At 35.2% G+C, this 20464-nt stretch overlaps 1 protein-coding gene across 8 annotated transcripts; it reads left to right on the forward strand.

The window, feature by feature from the left end:
* Positions 2381-19646, forward strand: LOC109850832 (beta-galactosidase 2-like). Of its 8 annotated transcripts, none has more exons than XR_002249567.1 (6): positions 2381-2625; positions 2767-2834; positions 16742-16854; positions 17484-17765; positions 17835-17940; positions 19330-19646. XR_002249567.1 is itself a non-coding variant. In XM_020420896.1 (4 exons), the coding sequence occupies exons 1-4, from the start codon at positions 7252-7254 to the stop codon at positions 17805-17807; spliced, it is 405 nt and encodes a 134-aa protein (XP_020276485.1). In that variant the 5' UTR covers positions 7057-7251; the 3' UTR covers positions 17808-17827. The 8 variants fall into 8 exon arrangements, 1 of the variants encoding a protein (XP_020276485.1); XR_002249563.1 differs by lacking the exons at positions 2381-2625; positions 2767-2834 and adding exons at positions 7036-7338; positions 7431-7593; XR_002249569.1 differs by lacking the exons at positions 2381-2625; positions 2767-2834 and adding exons at positions 16340-16364; positions 16568-16629.

Genomic DNA, 20464 nt, shown 5'->3' on the forward strand with positions numbered 1-20464 from the left:
TTCTAATTTATTTAAGTAATAAATTAGGAACACAAAGAATTTTATATATATGAAATTAATATTTATTCTCATTGAAATAGAAAAAAATCAAAGTCTATATTTTGAGCAGTTTGTGTTGAACATCATAAGTACATTTGACTTCTTTGTAAAGTTAAATGAGATGATAAAAAATTAACGAGCCTAGGAAAGATAATAGCATAAAAAATACAAAATTAGCCTGATGTCACAATTGATGTAGATGATGAAGACAATACTCTAGAATTGTCCGAGAAATGATAAATGATAAACCTGAAGAAGGATTGATCTTAACTCAATAAAAAATAAAATAGAAGAAATAAAAACAATATTTTATGAATATTTTATAGAATAGTTTAATTATTTTGAGTGAAATTAGGAATCTTTAGAAGGGAGTTTCATGAATTTTTTTCAGTACTTTTATATTCTTATGTGGATGTTTTTATCATATAAAAGTATACTAGAGTTAGCATTAATCTTTAATTTATATTTTTTTATGAAGTCTATCAATGATTAGGAATAAACTTCATATTCTCTTTTGCATCGTTTTAACATACTTTAAATCAATCATTTTGCCATATTGTTTTTAAATATTCACCTTCCTTGTATAACACTATTTTAATATTTTTCACTTTGCAATGCTATACTTTCTCAAATAAAGCTTAGTTTCATATCGGTCAAAAATAATATGAAAATTCAAATTATTTTTAAATTATATTTGTTTTTTGTCAATTCAAATATCAACATGAAAATTTAAATTAGGTGTATCCCATTTAAACAAACATAAAAAAATAATCGGGATGTAAGAGTTTAAAGAAAAAAGTGAGCACAAACTGCCAAAAATACTTAATCATGGTATTAAATCACGTGCATTGCACGTGTGTAAAAACTAATATATAGAAAAATACGAGTTCACCTCCCTCATGTTATTCCACGTTTCAACTTAGAACTAGATGAAAATGAACTAGAACTTTTTGAATTGTTGGAAAATTATTTATGGTGGAGTCCAAAAAAATGAAGGTTGCTAATACATTATGCATTATTATATCATACTCCCTTTAAAAGCACGAGTTCAGAAAATCTTTTTTAGACAAATATACCCCTTTATAGTTTGAACTACCTTATCTATAATCAAATTCTAATTTTCAATGGTCAATATTACCCTTCACTATTTTGAATATTTTTCTATCTTAATCATAATCATATCTTATCCTAATCCTATGTGAACCATGTTTAGCTTAACAATTTAAAAAAACTAATATTAATAAAATATATAAAACATAAAAATGATATTAGTTTGTTAAGATAAAGAAATTACAAGTAGATAACATATTATAATACATGAAATATTGCAAAAAAAACCATAAAAAGTTTTAAAATTGTAGAAAATGCCCTAAAAAGTTTAAAATTATAAAACTCATCCAAATGTCTCAAAACTTAAAATAAAAAACATGAAATTACAAAATTAACATCCAAAATTATAAAACTCATCCAAATGTCTCAAAACTTAAAATAAAAAACATGAAATTACAAAATTAACATCAGTTTGCAAAGAATTTAAAATTTACAGTTAACACCTCAATGTCTCAAAAATTATAGAAACACCCTCAAAAGTTTAAATTACAGACAAGCACATTAAATTCTAAAATTTTAAAACTTACAAACAACACAGATGAATTCAAGAGATTATCATGACACACCTAAAATTTTTGACATTTAAATTTAAATTTTTTAATTAACACCCTTAATATCTCAAAAATTATAAAAACACATTCAAAAGTTCAAATTATAAAAAACCACCCTAAAATTCTAAAATTTGTAAATAAAATAAGATGAATTCAAGATATTATCCTTAGACACCTAAAAAATTAAAATTTGCCAAAATTAACCTCAAAAATTTTAAAAAACTCATTCAAAATTTAAAAATCGTAAAAAAACTCTAAATTTTCAAAAATTTTAACTAGCACACATCAAATTCGTCGATTGGTAGACAGCTCAAATTTAATATTTTTTAAAAATTAATCTATAGTTTTAATAATTGTAAAAGACACCCTCAAAATTTTAGAGTTACAAGAAATATACTAACATTTAAAAAATTACCACCAACACATGAAACATAGAATTTACAACTACCAAACTTAAAAGTAAATTTTTTAAAAAACTCTTTCAAAATTTTAAAAATTAAAAATCACACTCTCAAAGTTCAAAACCACAAAAATGGGCTAAAATTTTAAAACTTGGTAAAGAAAGGTGTAATTGTTTGGTATTTTTCATATATATCTATCTACCCTTTAAAAGAGCCGGTTCCTAAAAAACTTTCCTCTTCCCAAATTAACCTTCAACCAATTTAAATATACCCAATTTCTCCCAGCGATACAGAAAAATCGTCATCAGCATCCTACCTCGGTTACGCCTTCCTCTCCGCCGAAGCCGAAGAGTTCATCGTTTTACCTTCTCCGACGAAGCCGAAGCGTTTGCAAAGATGACTATTATTCATCGGTTACCCTTCTCCGCCGAAGCCGCAGCGTTACAAAGATTTGCAAAGCTCAGTATTTCTTCAGAATTTCCGCATTCATCTCCACAATTTTCAGAATTAGGGTATTCAGGAAGGTATTTCTTCTTCGTCTTCACTCCTCTATACAAAACCCTAACTCTAATCGTTAGTTTTGCTCAATTCACCCTATCCCCTTTTAGTTCTTCAGTCCTTTAATTTTGTTATATAATTTTGCCCTAATTTTTGAATTCCTACAGTTTCAAGCGACAAGGGTTTAAATATTCCAACAGCAGCTGTATCGGTTGTTATTTCTTTCCTAAATTAGGTATTTCTTGTTATATACCTGCTTTTCATTCAAATTTTACTTAAGTTATTGTTACAATACGCTCATGTTTTAGTTTACAGTCTTTAATTTACAATAGATGCAGTTTGTCTCATATTAAAAGGGTGTTAAATCAAGTTTAATTGCCTGTAACCTATTTTTAATTTTTAATTATTGATCATATGTAAAGTGGAAGTAATAAAATCCAGAGTAAAAATATGAATCAAGGAAAATTTTGGAAAGAGTCTAAGACATGTCTCCTAGAAATGTCTGTCTCCATCCTATTTCCTGTCAACCTCGATATAGAAATGCTCACTCCACGATGCTGGTACAACTAATATATCAAATATATGTACTATATATCCTTTCGTAAATATTTGTTGCATGGATACTTGTTGATGAAGACCCACCCCTATAGGATACGTACACGATATTTGATGAATATGTATTGAGACATCCTAGAATTCATTTATAAATGTTTCAAAGATATAGTGAAGATGTGTCTAAGACTCAGATTGAATAAGTAACTGATGAATTGCCAATTTCATCTCATTTGTAGATACATTCTATTTTAAGTTATTGTATGATTGTAGCACATTTCATAAGAAAGACTTCAATGAATATGATTGCACATGTAAGTTATGTAACTATTGATTTTTATAACTTGAGAACATTTCATAATGTATGATTTATTGTCTTCCTCTAAAAGTTCTAGGTTTGTCAAATCATGCACAAATAATGAATGGTAACACACACCTAGAGACTCATACTTTATTGTGTGGTATCCAGGAGGCATCCTAAATTTTATGGTTTGATATATCCAAGTGCTACATGTCATATCCATGTCATGCACCTATATTGGTGCATACTATTGTATAAGTATCACTGTCTATTATTATTTTGTGCATAAGTATCACTTTCTATGACAGTGATACTAATGTATAAGCATCACTGTCATGCACCTATACTGGTGCATACTGATGTATAAGTATCACTGTCTATGATTCTTTTGTTTGAATAGAGTAAGAATGAGCAGCATGCCTTTTAGATTTAATGTGATAAATCCATAACCGATTGCGCAAAAAAGACTGTTTAAATTTTCACTTTATATGATTTACCTATTTAAAATGTCAGGTGTTTGGGAGACTGAAGGAAAATCGGGGAAGGATTTAGAACCATTTTGGAGTCAATTTAATGTCAGACCACCGGAGCTTACAAATTGTGGACCTGCAATTCTACAAATTAGAGAGACTAGATTTGGGCTCACTTGTATGATAATCAAGGTGAAACATCAATCTTGAAAATTGACATGAATAATTGAGATGGATATAAGATACTGTAATAATGAGGAACAGATTTGACACTTTTCTGCATCCTCCGAAATTTTAGCAACCTAGAATGTATATTACAGATACTTCCAGCAGCCAAAAAAACTGCTTAAGCCAAATTACAAGTGAAGGAAGAACAAAAAATGAGAGATAAGCAGAACTATGAGAACAAGAAAACAACTTAAGAAAGTTATTGGAAGAGATCAACTTAATTCAGTCATCACAAGAAACCTGAAGTAAACAAATGCACAAGTCAACCAACAAATATATTGCATCCATCATAAAAACTGAAAATAGATACCTATACTGCTAATAAAATTGAGAAGGTAAAATGTCTTTTTGTTTAAGTTGAACATAACTTCAAGAATGCTTAATTATTAACTCATAATTAATGATAAAATAGATAAATAAAATTTATGTAAGGACATGTCTTTATATGACTTTGCACTCTTAAAGTCACTTTCTTAATTAATATGCAAGGTAATAGAAGAGGTAGTCACATATATACATTAAATAGTTTCAGGCGGGTGAATCATGATTTGCAAACTTTTGAATCTGGTGTTTTCTTTCAGTATTCAAGCTAAATGTGAGCAATTAAGTTAATCTCTATAATTTACAAGGTCTATAACACTTTCTGGGCAATTGTAGGTTAGTGGCATGAAAAGCACCAAGGTCTGACTTTTATAAGAGTAAAGTTTCATTTACCCCTGCACTGGTCCTTCGGTTGAATACCCAGCCTATTAAGTTTGAATGTCTTACAAGCTTAGATGCATCACTGAAGTTCAGTTGCCACTACCATCCTTTCAGTCTAATCCAGGAAAAGCTTATTTGCAGCAACACACATGAACTAAATAGACAAGCTCTAAAAGGGAAGAACCACTGGATAAATTGCATATATGAAACGTCGCCAAACTTTTTCTAATTGATAATGAACAACTTATGATAGGAGAGAACAACCACAAACAATGAGTATACACATGACACTTTCTTCTATTTCTACCTTTTGATTGACGACAAACACAGGCACTCAAACATAGAGAAGTAAAATGCATGTATGTGGTTTAACGAGAGAGTTTTTATTGTTCAGTATCTAAAAGGAGCATGACCAGTGTGATAGTTTGTTGTTAAGCAGGATCTGTTTGTGCGTAAGACCTTTTTCCATGTTTCATTTGAAACACCTATCAAGGTGTGTGTATTGACGGCAGCATAATGATGTTTCATTTGTTTTGCACTTAACTATTTTATCAAAGGTGAAATTATGTAGTTTATTAAACTGCATGCAAGTTTTTCTTAAAAAAATTTGTCTCTTTTTGCTATTATCTTTGTTCTTTTTGGTGTATAATAACTAATGCTTTAATGTACATGCTTTAGGTCCAAAAGGACCGTGACATTAATTCCTTTGTAAAGCAGCAACAAAAATAAGCTTTAGTTTATTAATAGCTCCTAAATTTAGAAACTTAAGCACATAACAACTAATGCTTTAATGTATTGTCTGACAATTTGTTAAAACATTATGTATAAGTTTATCTGTTAGAAAAATATTTTGCCTGGGTCGTTTGTTTAATTTATTTATTTTGAACTTCGTACATATTATCCAAAACCACACGAGTTATGGCATGTAGTATTTCATTTTCCCTGTCAAACAATATTGTTTTCCTTTTCTTCATCTATTGTTTACATTTTCCTTTAAGTTTCTATTTAGGTATTTTTCATCATTTCTTCACTTTTTTTAATAATTAATCTCATCTCAAGCCTTTAGTAACTATGTTTTGAAAAATTTCAAAGCCAACATTTCTGCAAACTTCGTGCAATTTAACCTTATATGCAATGCTTGAACATGTTAGTTAATTAGTCAAACAAATCTATTGTTATCAAAGACACAATAAGTTCTTGTCTGGTTCCTTGTCGGCTATGAAATGCACCAAGTACATCCCAGTATATCTTATAAGAGAATATGTTTTCGTGACTTAACTTCTTTCTGTTGAATTTGATTCTAAACCATCATGTGCTCCCATTTCTTCAATTATACTGAGTCATTATATCTATTGTTGTGAAGTAGCTTCATATCTATACTGAGCCATTATGTGCTCCCATTATTTCTGTTTTTTCTACAAATTCTGTTTTTTTTCAAATGGAAATGGGTTAGTTTTTGTTTTTTCTACAAATTTTGTACATTCACACATAGCGTGCACAAGAAATATATTCCTCATTAATAGTATTTTGGTGAATTTCTAATAAGCCTCCTATGTTTAGTATCATCTTTTTAAAACATTGAGTGAAATGATGTGCACTTTTATAATACACTTTTACGTCTAGATTAAATAATTTAACATTTTTTCATATTAATGCAGATATTCTACTTGGTTGAATTTGTCTTATTTTTTTTAAAACATTTCTGAAGTTGTCGGTGATTCAGGTTAGTTAATCAACTTTCTTCTCTTTTCTCTTTATTTTGTTCATAATGATGGTAACTCTATTTCCTTGTATTTATCTTCTTCTACACTTAAATATTTATTATTATTATTATTATTATTATTATTATTATTATTATTATTATTATTATATGACTTAAAAAAACTTAATTAACCTTAGCATATGAGATATTTGTGATTACTGATGCATGTATAGTGTACCAATTTTCTCAAAATAAACCTTAAGTACTATTGAACATCAATTAAAATATACTTATTCTCTCAAATTATATTCACTACTATACTTATGTTTAACAAAATTAATAAATTAACACATTAATTTTTTTCCCCTTGTAGAAATTTACATTCTACTTCTTGGATTGCATAATCACTATACATTTGCATAAGAGTACCTTCTTCCAAATGACTTCAAACCAATGTTTGAATTCAACATAAATATATATTATTATTGCTTTATGTGTATTTGTGTTTATTAATAGTATATTTCATTATTTTTTAACAGAAGAACACATTCTAATACATGAGAGTAGAAACACCAAATATAATCAGTTGAATGTTAATCAGAAGAGAACTTACATTCAGAAGGTCATTGATAATAATATAAAAAGGAAAAGAAATGATTTTGCTGGCAGTAGTACCAATAGCAAGTTACAGTGGGAAATGCAGAACTTAACCCAGAAGTTCGTTGGAATGATGAAATCAGAAAATATATCCCAATGGCAGGGTGGCACTATTATCGTATCTCAGGTTACAAGTTTTCAACATTATCTCTACAAATTTATAGTAATACTAATATTGCTTGTATCGATATTAGATTATTTATTGCTATATTTTCGCAGATTGAGAATGAATTTAGGCATCTAGAACGGGATCAGGGGGCTCCAGCAAAATCTTATGCATGTTGGGCAGTGAAAATGAAACTCGACCTTGACACTGGGATTCAATGGATCATGTGCAAAGAAGATGTGACGCCCCTGGGTTCACACAAGGCTGCAGTCCAAGGTGAAACCAAGAATGTCAAACCTGCTATGCACCACACCGTGCAATAACATGTTTCACCATCACAATTAACATCTATCTAGTAGAGTCAATAACTGGTGTAGGTACAAAAACAGGTAAAAGATAATACAAGGAATACTGATGAAATGATAATAGTCACATAAATATCTCATCATCCAACAACATAGAAGTACATAGTCAAGATCTGAAGTCTCAAAATACAAATATCTGACAAAAAGGAAATAAGGCACACAGCCTTTACAACTTCTAGAACAAGACTCTCAAATGTCTAAACAAAATCTACTGTGGGACTCCAAAAGAAAATATATCTAAGTAAATAGCTGAAGCTAAAATGCCTCGCCCTCAACCTGCGGCTCTCCGGGCTCCTGGCTCGTTACCTGAAAGGGGGAGGGACAACGAGCGTCAAAGCGCTAGCGAGTAACATCACAACCAACCCCAAGGGAACAGGGCTCGTTGTATAAGAAAATACAGATAATATATAATAGATCTAAAATCATTGATCCTACTAAAGAGGGTTTTAGTACTTAGAAATTTACAACACGAGCATAGGTACGTCGAGCGAAATAATCCAAACAAGGAAACCCTCATGTATATACCTTGTATCTCAAATTGTAGATCTCTAAACACCAAACCCGAAGTTCTAGTACAGAAGACAATAATAAAGGAAATACAGCTAATCTCAGAGCATAAATACAGGGCCATATCATAGCTAACATGAATATCATATCGAGATTTACATAAGTGTTATGACATAAACTCACATGAGTGACATGTCAGAAAACGATTAAGTGTCCAAAACATAAACTATATAAATTAAACGTCCAACTCATGGATTGCGTGAAGTAAACGTCCAACTCATGAACTGAATTTAACCGTTGTCCAACGCATGGACCGGATGTGACCGTTGTCCAACGCATGGACCGGATGGTAATGCATATCCAACACGAGGATTAAATAGCAATGCGTATCCAACACGAGGACTAAGAGGTATGTCCAACACGAGGACAAAAGGGGTAGTGCTTGTCCAACACGAGGACTGAGTTTAACCTAGTTTTTACTCTCAGGTCTTCTATCATGCCTGGGTACATAGTAAGACTAAATACCAACGTCAGATAGTCCAGCCAAACTCTCAAACATGGGTAAAACACTCAAAAATACCCAGAACAGGAAAATCACATCAGACAGTGTGGCGGTCGACCGTACCGGTCGACCGCACGCTGACACGCATCTGGCGGTCGACCGGAAGAACGTCGCGGTCGACCGAAATAATTTGCGGTCGACCGAAATAACGTCGCGGTCGACCGAAATACTCTGCAGTCGACCGAAGCCTCAAAACGAGCTCAGCGGTCGACCGCGTCGGTCGACCGCTGAGCGGACAGAAACCCAAATCTGGGTTTCTGTCAGCTCGAAACCTGATATAAAATTCGCAAAATTTCTACGATAACAAAAATTCTAAGGTTTTAAAATCATACTGAACATAAACAACAAATCTCAGGCTTGAAATCTACACTTCCAGTATTATAAAAACATGAGAAACAATTTCCAAATCGTTTAAATGACAGTAAAATGATTTAGTTCTTGTTTAGGCAAATTTCAGATCTAGATCTTCATTTAACAGGTATTGGGTAAGTTTTTATAAACTAAAACCTCTGATTTTTTTTTATTATCCATACCATAGAGAATTCATTTTTTTTATACAAAAATACTATTTTGGCTCATCCAAAACTCATAAATCCAAAATAAAATCAGGGAAAACAGGGGTGAGGGATTGGGCGAGATGATACTCGCCTTGGGTGTTTACAAAAGCCCTAGATCTGCAGGAGGTTGATCCCCCACGCTGCTAATCCAAAATCTTGCTGAAAAATCCTCCAGATCTCCTCCTAAGCACCAAAACCAGCTAGGGTTTGAGATTTGAGAGTTGGGGGCTAGGGTTTTACGTTAGAGCTGAAGAGAGGCTCTCCTGGGTTGAGTTGGTATATATACTAACTCTTTAACCCGACCCGAAACCAAAAGACCCGAAACAGAAACCGCAAAGAACAACAAAACCTGAAAACTCTCTTGTGGCTGATCGGTCGACAGGCCACCGGTCGACCGCCACCGGCTCGACCGCGTCGGTCGACCGTTTTCAGCACAAAAATGCTTCTGTTCGGCTTTTCACATGATGATCTTATACCACTCGATTTCTCTCACTTGTATACACCTGCTGGGTCCCAAACACTGATAAATATATACATTGATATATATACATGATTATTCCTCATAAGAGAATTATTCACTATTAATAATTCACATATATTTATTATAAAATTTTCGGGGTTTTACATTCTTCCCCCTTAAAAGAATTCGTCCTCGAAATTCGGAAATTATACGAATCTCAAAATATGAACTTCCAGATGAACATATAGAAATATTTATACCTAACGATCTAAAATGTAATATTCCCGCTCGAACCCTAATCTAGTGGAACTAGTACATCGGTGAAAAATCCAAACAAGGAACCCCCCATATATATACCATGTGTTCCAAAAAGATTAAGATTAAGTAGAAATATTCACATTCTAGTGTTAAATGTAAATATAACCAAGATGTAAACATAATATAAAACACATATCAATAAAAAATTAATTTACCTGTTCAAACAGGTTGTGGGTAGTCGCGACGCCATGTCCTCATCGTGCTCCCAAGAAACTCCTCAACTCCTTTCTGGTTCCACTGAATTTTGACCAAGGAAATAAAATATCCTGTTTTTAAACTGCTTGTCTTCTCTAACAAGTATATAAACTGGGATTTCAATCATAGTCAAATCATCCTGAAGTTAAATCTCCGATGCGTTCAACGCTCAATCTGCTCTTCATCATGTAATTGTTTCTTGAACATTGAAACATGAAACGCTTTATGTACTCTGGACAATCGACGATGCCTGAAGTTTAGTCCATATTCAAACAACTCAATAAGCTCTAAAATCCGGAACGGTCCAATATATCTCAGCTCAAGCTTTCTCCGCCTTCCGAATCGCTGAACGTCTTTTATAGACGATACTTTCAGCATAACTAACTCTTCAAATCTGAAACTCTAAATGTCCTCATTTCTTATCTGCATAGCTCTTTTGCTGACTCTGAGCGGCTAGAACCTGTTCTCTGATTTATGTTACTTTCTCAGTAATCTATCTTATAAGCTCTGGCCCAAGCATTAAAATATCCTCCTGCTCTACCCAATATATAGGCGATCTGCAAGGCCTCCCGTACGATGCTTCATACGGGGCCACACCAATTATCACTTGATAACTGTTGTCATAAGCGAACTCTATCAGTGGAATATGATTCCTTCCATCTACCTTGAAAGTCAATGACATAAGCCCGCAACATGTCCTCCAACATCTGATTTACTCTCTCCGTCTGACCATCCGTCTGTGGGTAAAATACACTACTGTAAGATGAATATACTGCCAAGTGAATCTTGGATTCTTCCACAAGTGAGGAGTGAATACTGAACCTCGATCCGATACCATCGTGTCTGGGACTCCATGAAGTCAAACTATCTACCAAACAAATATCCTCGCATATGCCTCGGCGGTATAAGTAGTCATTACTGGAATGAAATATGCTGCTTCATTAGTATATCCATTATCATCCAACCAGAATCATTTTCTTTCTTCGACTTCTGCAACCCTACAATAAGGTTCATAAAAAGGTCCGCCCACTTCTATTTCGAAACGGGGAAAGATTGAAGTGTTCCTACCGGTCCCTAATGTTCCACCTTCACTTACTGACCGGTAAGACACTTAGCTATATACTCTGAAATCTTCCTATGCATATCACTTCACCAAACGTGTCTCTTTAGGTCTTTGTACATCTTAATTATTCCTGGATGTACAGAATCACGAATTCATAGTTCTCAATAAACTCAATCCACCGTCGCTGCCTCTGGTTGAGTTCCTTCTGGGAGAAAAGATACTTCAAACTCTGGTGGTCGATGAACAACTCAAATTGCACTCCATATAAGTAATGCCTCGTGACTTCAGTACAAATATCACTACTGCTAACACCAAATCATGAGTGGGGTAGTTCTGCTCGTGCACCCTAAATTGTCATGAGGTATATGCTTCTACCCTCTGAGTCTGCATCAAGATACCCCCTAAACTTGCCAATGATGCATCTGTGTAAACAACGTACGTCCTGTCACTGCTCGAAATAGTCAAAACCGGCGCTGTAGCCAACTTAGTCTTTAAAGTATCAAAGGCCTTCTGGCATCGTAAGGCATGTAAGTGGCGCCGAAATCTTCAAGAAGTCTAGGATGAACTTCCTGTAATAACCGGCTAACCCAAGAAGCTTCGAATCTCTGTCACCATCTTCGGCGATTCCAAAACAAGAATTGTTGTAAACTTAGCCGGATTCACTGCCATGCCCTCTCTTCTATTGACGTGGCCGGATTCACTTCTGAAAACCAAAACCTGTATTTGCTGAACTTGGCATATAACTGGTGCTCCTGAAGAGTCTGCAATGGTATTCGTGTTCTGCCTCCGATCTCAAGAATATGAGAATATCAAACTGGCCCATGAAGGGAGGGAAAAACCCGGTTCATCACATTCATGAATATCATGAGTGCATTAGTCAACCCGAATGGCCTGACTAGAAAGTGCTCCTGAAGAGTCTGCAATGCTACTCGTGTTCTGCCTCCAATCTCGAAGATATGAGAATATCAAACTGGCCCATGAAGGGAGGGAAAAACCCGGTTCATCACATTCATGAATATCATGAGTGCATTAGTCAACCCGAATGGCCTGACTAGAAACTCTAAAGATTCACATCGAATTAGGAAAAACGGTATTGGGAAAATCCATCTCCCGATTCCACAACTATGATAATAAGAACGAAGATCAAACTTCGAGAAATACTACACTCTCTGCAACTAGTCGAACAAGTCATCGATCCTAGGTAATGAGTACCTATTCCGGATAGTGACCTTGTTCGGCTCTCTATAATAAATGTAAAATCTCATATTACCGTCCTTTTTCTTCACGAAGAGGACCGATGCGCCCCATGGAGAATAAAACCTGAGCTGATAACTCGTCCAACTGGGTCTGAAGCTCCCTCATCTCAGCTGGTGTCATACGATAGGGTGCGCGGGATATCGGGACTGTGCCCAGCTGCAACTCAATATAAATCTCAACCTCTCACACAGGAGGTAACTCAGGTATGTCCTGAAAGACATCCTGATAATCTGAGACAACTCTAGTCTCCAATAAATCAGAACTCTGATCCCGTCACATCCCCTCATCGATGAACGCCAGGAGTGACTCCGCAAAGCGAATGCCCTAAGAAGTGGCCACAATCATCTCAGACCCATTGGATGCTCGCACTCTGACTATCTTCGTAAAAACAGTCAGAACTAATATGGCAGGTTGACAACCAATCCATAACAAGGATAACATTAAACTCGGACACATACAATACTATCAAATCTATAACAAACTCCGACTCACCTAGACTAATAATACACATCCTACAAACGCTCTCCAGAAGCGATACCTCTCCTAAAGGGGTGGAAACAGATAAAGGGTGTCCAGTGGCTGAGCTACAAGCTGGAGTCTAGCCATAAATGCATGTGATATGAAAGAACACGAAGCTCTAGAATCGAAAAGAATACGGGCGAGGAAAAGGATTTATGAGGGACGTACCCTCCATAACTGATCTGCTTGCTCCATTATCATGCGGAACTACTGCATATACTCTGCCGATGGATGAATACTGCTCTGTCACTGGTGCTGGAGGATATGAGACAATCTGCCCCTGGGAAACCTCCTGAACTGCTGGAACCTGTCCTCCAGTCTTTCGCTGCTGCTGAGTTGGACCATTTCCCTTCTGAACTCTTGTTGGTGCACTGCGGCACTCTAATGCCTTGTGTCTGACCTTGCGACAATTAAAACAAGATCCCCGGAATTTGTGCTGCTGCCTTTCTCTATGATCCTGTTGGGATCTCTTCTTATGAGGGCTCTGCTGCTTCTGCTGAGGTCGATATAAGGGTCTCTTGTTCTTACCCTTGTCTCCGATGTGCCCTCTCTCAGCACTCCCTTCATTGTCCTTCTGAAACTTAGCTGTCCCATTTCCTTGAGAAATGGCGGGTTCAGCTATTGGTGGTGGTGGTGGTGCAATACGATTTGCCACAAGCTCCTCGATTGCTGCTATCCTAGCAACTAGGGGAGCCATAAGATCTACCAGGTACTGGGGAGCCTGCTGCGGCTCAGGTGGATTTTGCTGTGGTTCAGCCTGTCCAGATCTCTGAGTACGTGACATATCATATTCTGACATCTCTGCTCAAAAGAAAATAAGAGTTTAGGAGTCAAAATAGACATCTATAAATAGCGTATCACAATACAATTTTCACAACATAGAGTATTTGCACAAATACTTTAGAATACTCAACAAGTCTCAAATACAAATATCTGACGAAAAGGAAATAAGGCACACAGCCTTTACAACTTCTAGAACAAGACTCTCAAATGTCTAAATAAAAATCTACTGTGGAACTCCAAAAGAAAATATAACTAAAGAGACGGCTGAAGCTAAAATGCATCGCCATCAGTCTACGACTCTCCGGGCTCCTGGCTCGTTACCTGAAAGGGGGAGGGACAACGAGCGTCAAAGCGCTAGCGAGTAACATCACAACCAACCCCAAGGGAACAGGGCTCGTTGTATAAGAAAAATACAGTTAATATATAAGAGATCAAAAAAAATCATTGATCTTACTAAAGGGGGTTTTAGTATTTAGAAATTTACAACACGAGCATAGGTACGTCGAGCGAAATAATCCAAACAAGGAAACCCTCATGTATATACCTTACATCTCAAATTGTAAACTCCTAAATACCAAACCCAAGGTTCTAGTGTAGTAATAATAATAAAAGAAATACGACGAACACCAGAGCATGAAAACAGTGTTGTGACATAGCCCACATGAGTATCATGTTATTACTTACATGAATATCATATCGAGATTTACATAAGTGTTATGACATAAACTCACATGAGTGACATGTCAGAAAATGATTAAGTGTCCAAAACATAGACTATATAAATTAAACGTCCAACTCATGGACTGAATATAACCGTTGTCCAACGCATGGACCGGATGTGACCGTTGTCCAACGCATGGACCGGATGGTAATGTATATCCAACACGAGGATTAAATAGCAATGCATGTCCAACACGAGGACTAAGTGGGAAGGGTGTCCAACACGAGGACTAAAAGGTAATGCTTGTCCAACACGAGGACTGTGGATTTTAGTCCAACACGAGGACTGTGAAATGGTGAACATATCACTGGGATACATAGTGAAATCTACCTATATCAATTCACAGTCAAAACAGTGTATATATCCATAATTGGTACCCTCAGGTCTTCTATCATGCCTGGGTACATAGTAAGACCAAATACCAATGTCAGATAGTCCAGGAAATCACTCGAACCTGAACAAATATTCAAAAATGTACAAAATAGGGAAAATACAACAGAGAGTACTGCGGTCGACCGATCCGGTCGACCGAACTCTGGCACGAGCCTGGCGGTCGACCGCTAGGCATCTCGGTCGACCGACCAGACGTCGCGGTCGACTGGATAAATGTCGCGGTCGACCGAACAAACGTCGCGGTCGACCGAAAGAGCTCTGCGGTCGACCGAAATAACATCGCGGTCGACCGAAAGAACGCCGCGGTCGACCGAAATAAATTTGCGGTCGACCGAAGCCTCAAAACGAGCTCAGCGGTCGACCGCGTCGGTCGACCGCCGAGCGGACAGAAACCCAAATCTGGGTTTCTGTCAGCTCGAAACCTGAAACCAAATTAACAAAATTTCTACGATAACAAGTGTTCAAAAGTTTTAAAATCATACTGAAGATAAACAACAATTCTCAGTCTTGAAATCTACACTTCCAATATTCTAAAAACATGAGAAAAATTCCCAAATCGTTTAAATAACAGTAGCAATGGTTTAGTTCTTGTTTAGGCAAATTTCAGATCTAGATCTTCATTTAACAGGTATTGGGTAAGTTTTTATAAACTAAAACCTCTGATTTTTTTATTATCCATACCATAGAGAATTCATTTTTATACAAAAATACTATTTTGGCTCATCCAAAACTCATAAATCCAAAATAAAATCAGGGAAAACAGGGGTGAGGGATTGGGCGAGATGATACTCGCCTTGGGTGTTTACAAAAGCCCTAGATCTGCAGGAGGTTGATCCCCCACGCTGCTAATCCAAAATCTTGCTGAAAAATCCTCCAGATCTCCTCCTAAGCACCAAAACCAGCTAGGGTTTGAGATTTGAGAGTTGGGGGCTAGGGTTTTACGTTAGAGCTGAAGAGAGGCTCTCCTGGGTTGAGTTGGTATATATACTAACTCTTTAACCCGACCCGAAACCAAAAGACCCGAAACAGAAACCGCAAAGAAAAACAAAACCTGAAACTCTCTGTGTGCTGATCGGTCGACCGCACCGGTCGACCGCCACGGTCGACCGCGTCGGTCGACCGCTCAGCACAAAAATGCTTCTGTTCGGCTTTTCACATGATGATCTTATACCACTCGATTTCTCTCACTTGTATACACCTGCTGGGTTCCCAAACACTGATAAATATATACATTTGATATATATACATGATTATTCCTCATAAGAGAATTATTCACTATTAATAATTCACATATATTTATTATAAAATTTTCGGGGTTTTACAGAAGATGATGCACCTGATCCTATTGTAAGTTTCTTCTTCTCTTTTTTAAATCATTTTGGATTCCTTTTCAGTGACAGCTTAGTTAAATATTTTATAATTGTGTTTGCCTTCTCTCCAAGGACCCACTGCACATGCTTTAGTAATCTTATATTCTATCTCACTGCACCTCTTTAAATAGTCAAATTGAATCATTCTTAATAGTAAAACATTTTCTTGAATTCGTATAGATTAACACGTGGAATGGACTTTGTGACAGAGTCTTTCATTAAAAGTGCTTAAATCCTCCTCTGTTGAGTGAAGATAGTAAAGTCAAAACTTCTAAAATTTCACGTTCTTTTGATGTTTCAGATAGAAGTTAGCCCTTCTCACGTATTTGATATTATGCTGATTGTTTTTTCCAGTTCCTCCAGGCGATGAAGGTTGGTTATGCCCAGCCTGTTGTTGCAAGATAGACTGCATTAAATTATTAAACGAGCTTCAAGGAAGTAATTTATCTATTAAGGATACATGGGAGGTAAGTAATAAGTGACAGTTGCTTTTCTTGTCCTCGCAGATTTTTTGTGTGCAGAATCCTTTGTTTTATCCTTCTTGCAATCCGTTATAGGGACCATGAAATTCTAGCTGAAAGGATTTTATTATTTATGTGCACAAAGTATTTCCTGAGGTAGTTGCAATGACCAATGAAGATAAAAAACGTGATGACCTGCCATCAAATGATTCAGAAGATTATGATTATATATGGCTCAGATGGTTCAGAAGTTGATTTTGAACGATCGGGCTATACTTCCTCTGAGGATGATTCAGATGATGATGATTTTGATCCTAATGATTCAAATGTCGATAAAAGTGTTCCTAAATATGGATCAAGTTCAGATGAATCAAACTTTAAATCAGATTTTGCTAAGTTCTGTATTGAACTTAGAAAAAATTTACATGCTAAGAATGATTCTGCACCCTCTGTGCGAAACTTGAAGCCTATTGCCAACTCTAGTGAAGGAACATGCACAGTAGACATTTGTAACTCTTAGATTCCTTCTGTTCTGGAACCAGGATTGGACCAAGAGAATTTGCTAACATCAGGAAAACGGAATCTCGAAAAATTTGAACTCAAACATTTGTCTGATGTAAGTTTTCCTTCCATAGATATGCTATATAGGTTTGCTATTGCTCACAGATCGGTGTAAGATTCTTGCTGATGCTCATTTTGATTTTTCATCATCATTTCTGATGCAAATTAATTCTTGGACAAACCTTAAAAGAAAACAATACAAGTGTCATTGGTTAGGTTATTACTTTTAGGATAAGCATTAACCTTGCATGGTAATTGCTTGAATTCTAAGCAACTTTTCATTAGTTTAATTAGGAAGATATGGTTATTTTTTAGCCAAATTCACAACCTTTTGTTTTCTTTTGTATAAATTTCAGGTTTACAGGGTTTGGAGGTCCAGTTCATTATCAACACGTTGAAGATGTGGCCTTTCCTATTGATTTCAGGTTTACAGGGTTTGGAGGTCCAGTTCATTATCAACACGTTGAAGATGTGGCCTTTCCTATTGTACAGTTTATATAGAAAGGTGGATCTTATTTCAACTACTATATGGTGAGGATTTAATGTACTATGTATTTGTGTTTCATCGATGGTGAGGATTTAATGTACTATGTATTTGTGTTTCATCGAAATACTATGTTTCACAAGTGTGACTTTTACTTACTTGCTTTTTACTATGTATTTGTGTTTCATCGAAATACTATGTTTCACAAGTGTGACTTTTACTTACTTGCTTTTTCATCGAAATACTATGTATTTGTGTTTCATCAAAATACTACGTTTCATCAAAATACTATGTTTTCAGCATCATAATATTTTTCTTCCATGGGATATCTGATCTAATTTCTGAGCTATTGAAACAGTCTATGATTTAGCTAATTTTAATTGATTTGCTATTGTAAGAGGAAATGCTAAGTGATTACTGTCAATTACTTCATGACTAAATGACATACCTTTAATAACAGTGAAAATACCCGCTTTTACCTTCAGCTGAGTTTACACAACCATTAGCTGTGTATGTACCCCAGATTCTACTGAAGATGTTGTCTTTCCATGTAAGGTCTGTTTAATTGCAGCAATCGATCTTAACATATTCTAGAGCAAATAATTTAGTGATGTTGAGTATGCTTTGTAGACCCATATGTTCTTGCATGCCGTCGTTGGTCAATGCTTTCTGATCAATGGTGTTGATTACTTTTGCTAACAATTTTGAAGTGGATGTTTCCGAGAATCTTCCGAGTTCACAGTTCAGAGTTCCCAACTAACATCTGTTGTCATATTCTCATTCCAAATATTTTGTTCTTTCACAATGTTAATTGGATGTTACATATTTTATAATCTTATGAATGTCTACAATAATTCTTGAAGCTTCCCAAGTGTCATTTCATAGGCGTTTCAGGTCACTTTTTAACAGAAATATCAAGGATCTTTAAACTATTCTTGAATCATCCAGTTTTCAAGTAATCTATGATGGTGAGTAATGTTATTGCAAAGTCATAAAGGTTAAAAGAATCGGAATATAAGCATTTTTGGATGTCAGATGACTCTGCATGTGCCTCGTAATTCATAACCATCTTTGTAGATTACATACCAAGGAGTTTTTTTGTGTTTTTAGTACATTTTTCATGCACATCTTCATTGCAATTTAAAACTTTTTAATACGCACACACATACAAACATGAGTAAACAAGGCTGGTTTGTCCCTCCACACACTTAGTTGATGTGTCACTAACGTGGTGCACATCTAGGATGTCAGCTATGAACTGGATAGGCTGATGGTTTTGCCTGTAGGGGTTTGGATATACGCACGTCTGCATGCCCCAGCTAACTGTGTAGAGGCACATAGACCCCCGTTTACTGTTTCCCCCTCTCTCTACATACATACAGTATGTATTTATAGTTTGCGTTATCTTGCTCTAATTGCTGAGCTTTTTTCTACAGGGAGAAAAAGTACATTGAAGTAATGAAGCATAAATAGTAATGAAGCATATGGATTCCTGTCAGTAAATAGTAATGAAGCATATGGACGGTTAGATCGTGAGATTTCTTTGGGTGTACCTGATGAAAAAACCACTGCTAGAGATCCTGTCAGTTCTTACTCGAAAATGTAAATGTGTGTTTTGGAGAGAGTGGAGTCAATGAGATATAGTTTTATATAATAATTAGTCCTTTTGAACTTTGAAGTGTTTCATAAAATTTCAAAATGAGTATTGCATGATTGCAAGGTTAGGTGATCAATGGATTCCTATCATTCAATTGCATTGCAAATGAGAATGGTTTTGGTTGGGATATTCACATGAGTTGGGAAGAGAAAAAACTGAAAATATGTTGTTTGTGTAACTGTCTTGGCTGAATCCTAAGGTACAAGTTCAGGTGAAAATAAACTAAACAATATGATGCTTTTGGAATATGTCATGGTATCTGTAGAATTTGATTTTCATTAAAGTAGAGTATTACCTTATGTAGAGTATTTTGGAATATGTCATGGTATCTGTAGAATTTGATTTTCATTAAAGTAGAGTATTACCTTATGTAGAGTATACAATTAAGTAATTAACTATGATTTAAATTTATCTACAGGGAAGTTCATGTTGTTATCAGTCACTTTCCAAGGGTTAACTTCATGACCGCTATAATTCATCAATCATAAGAGAAACACAGAGTACAGTCAAAAGATTTTGCTTGGATTTACATCCACATCTTCAAACATTACTTTTAGGTATATTCTTGTTATTGTATTTTATTGATCAATCACCTTGTAGATGCAACCACTCTGCTATCGCATAACTGATCCTTAAATATAAATGTATTATTTAAACATTTTTAATTTTTAGCTTATGTTCATATATATTGTGTACATTCATTAAATTTATACCAAATCTTTCCATAAATATAATTATAAGTTAAATTAATATTAAAAATTTTACCACGTGCATTGCACGTGTAATCCAACTAGTATCGTAAATGCATATAGAAAATTTTGAATAAGTAACGTTTGATTAAAAAAAGGAATAAGCAATGCTTTAACTATACGCATAACTCACACTAAGTAATAGATATTTACCTGGAGTCAAAC

Source organism: Asparagus officinalis, chromosome 7, assembly GCF_001876935.1.
Source record: "Asparagus officinalis chromosome 7, Aspof.V1, whole genome shotgun sequence".
NCBI lineage: Eukaryota > Viridiplantae > Streptophyta > Magnoliopsida > Asparagales > Asparagaceae > Asparagus > Asparagus officinalis.

Excerpts from the sequence above, each read along its gene's own strand:
- LOC109850832 (XM_020420896.1), top strand. The coding sequence starts at position 7,252 with ATGCAGAACTTAACCCAGAAGTTCGTTGGAATGATGAAATCAGAAAAT. Across the intron at positions 7,339-7,430 it reads GCACTATTATCGTATCTCAG|ATTGAGAATGAATTTAGGCA; the intron begins GTTACAAGTTTT and ends ATATTTTCGCAG. Across the intron at positions 16,855-17,765 it reads CTATTAAGGATACATGGGAG|GTTTACAGGGTTTGGAGGTC; the intron begins GTAAGTAATAAG and ends TATAAATTTCAG.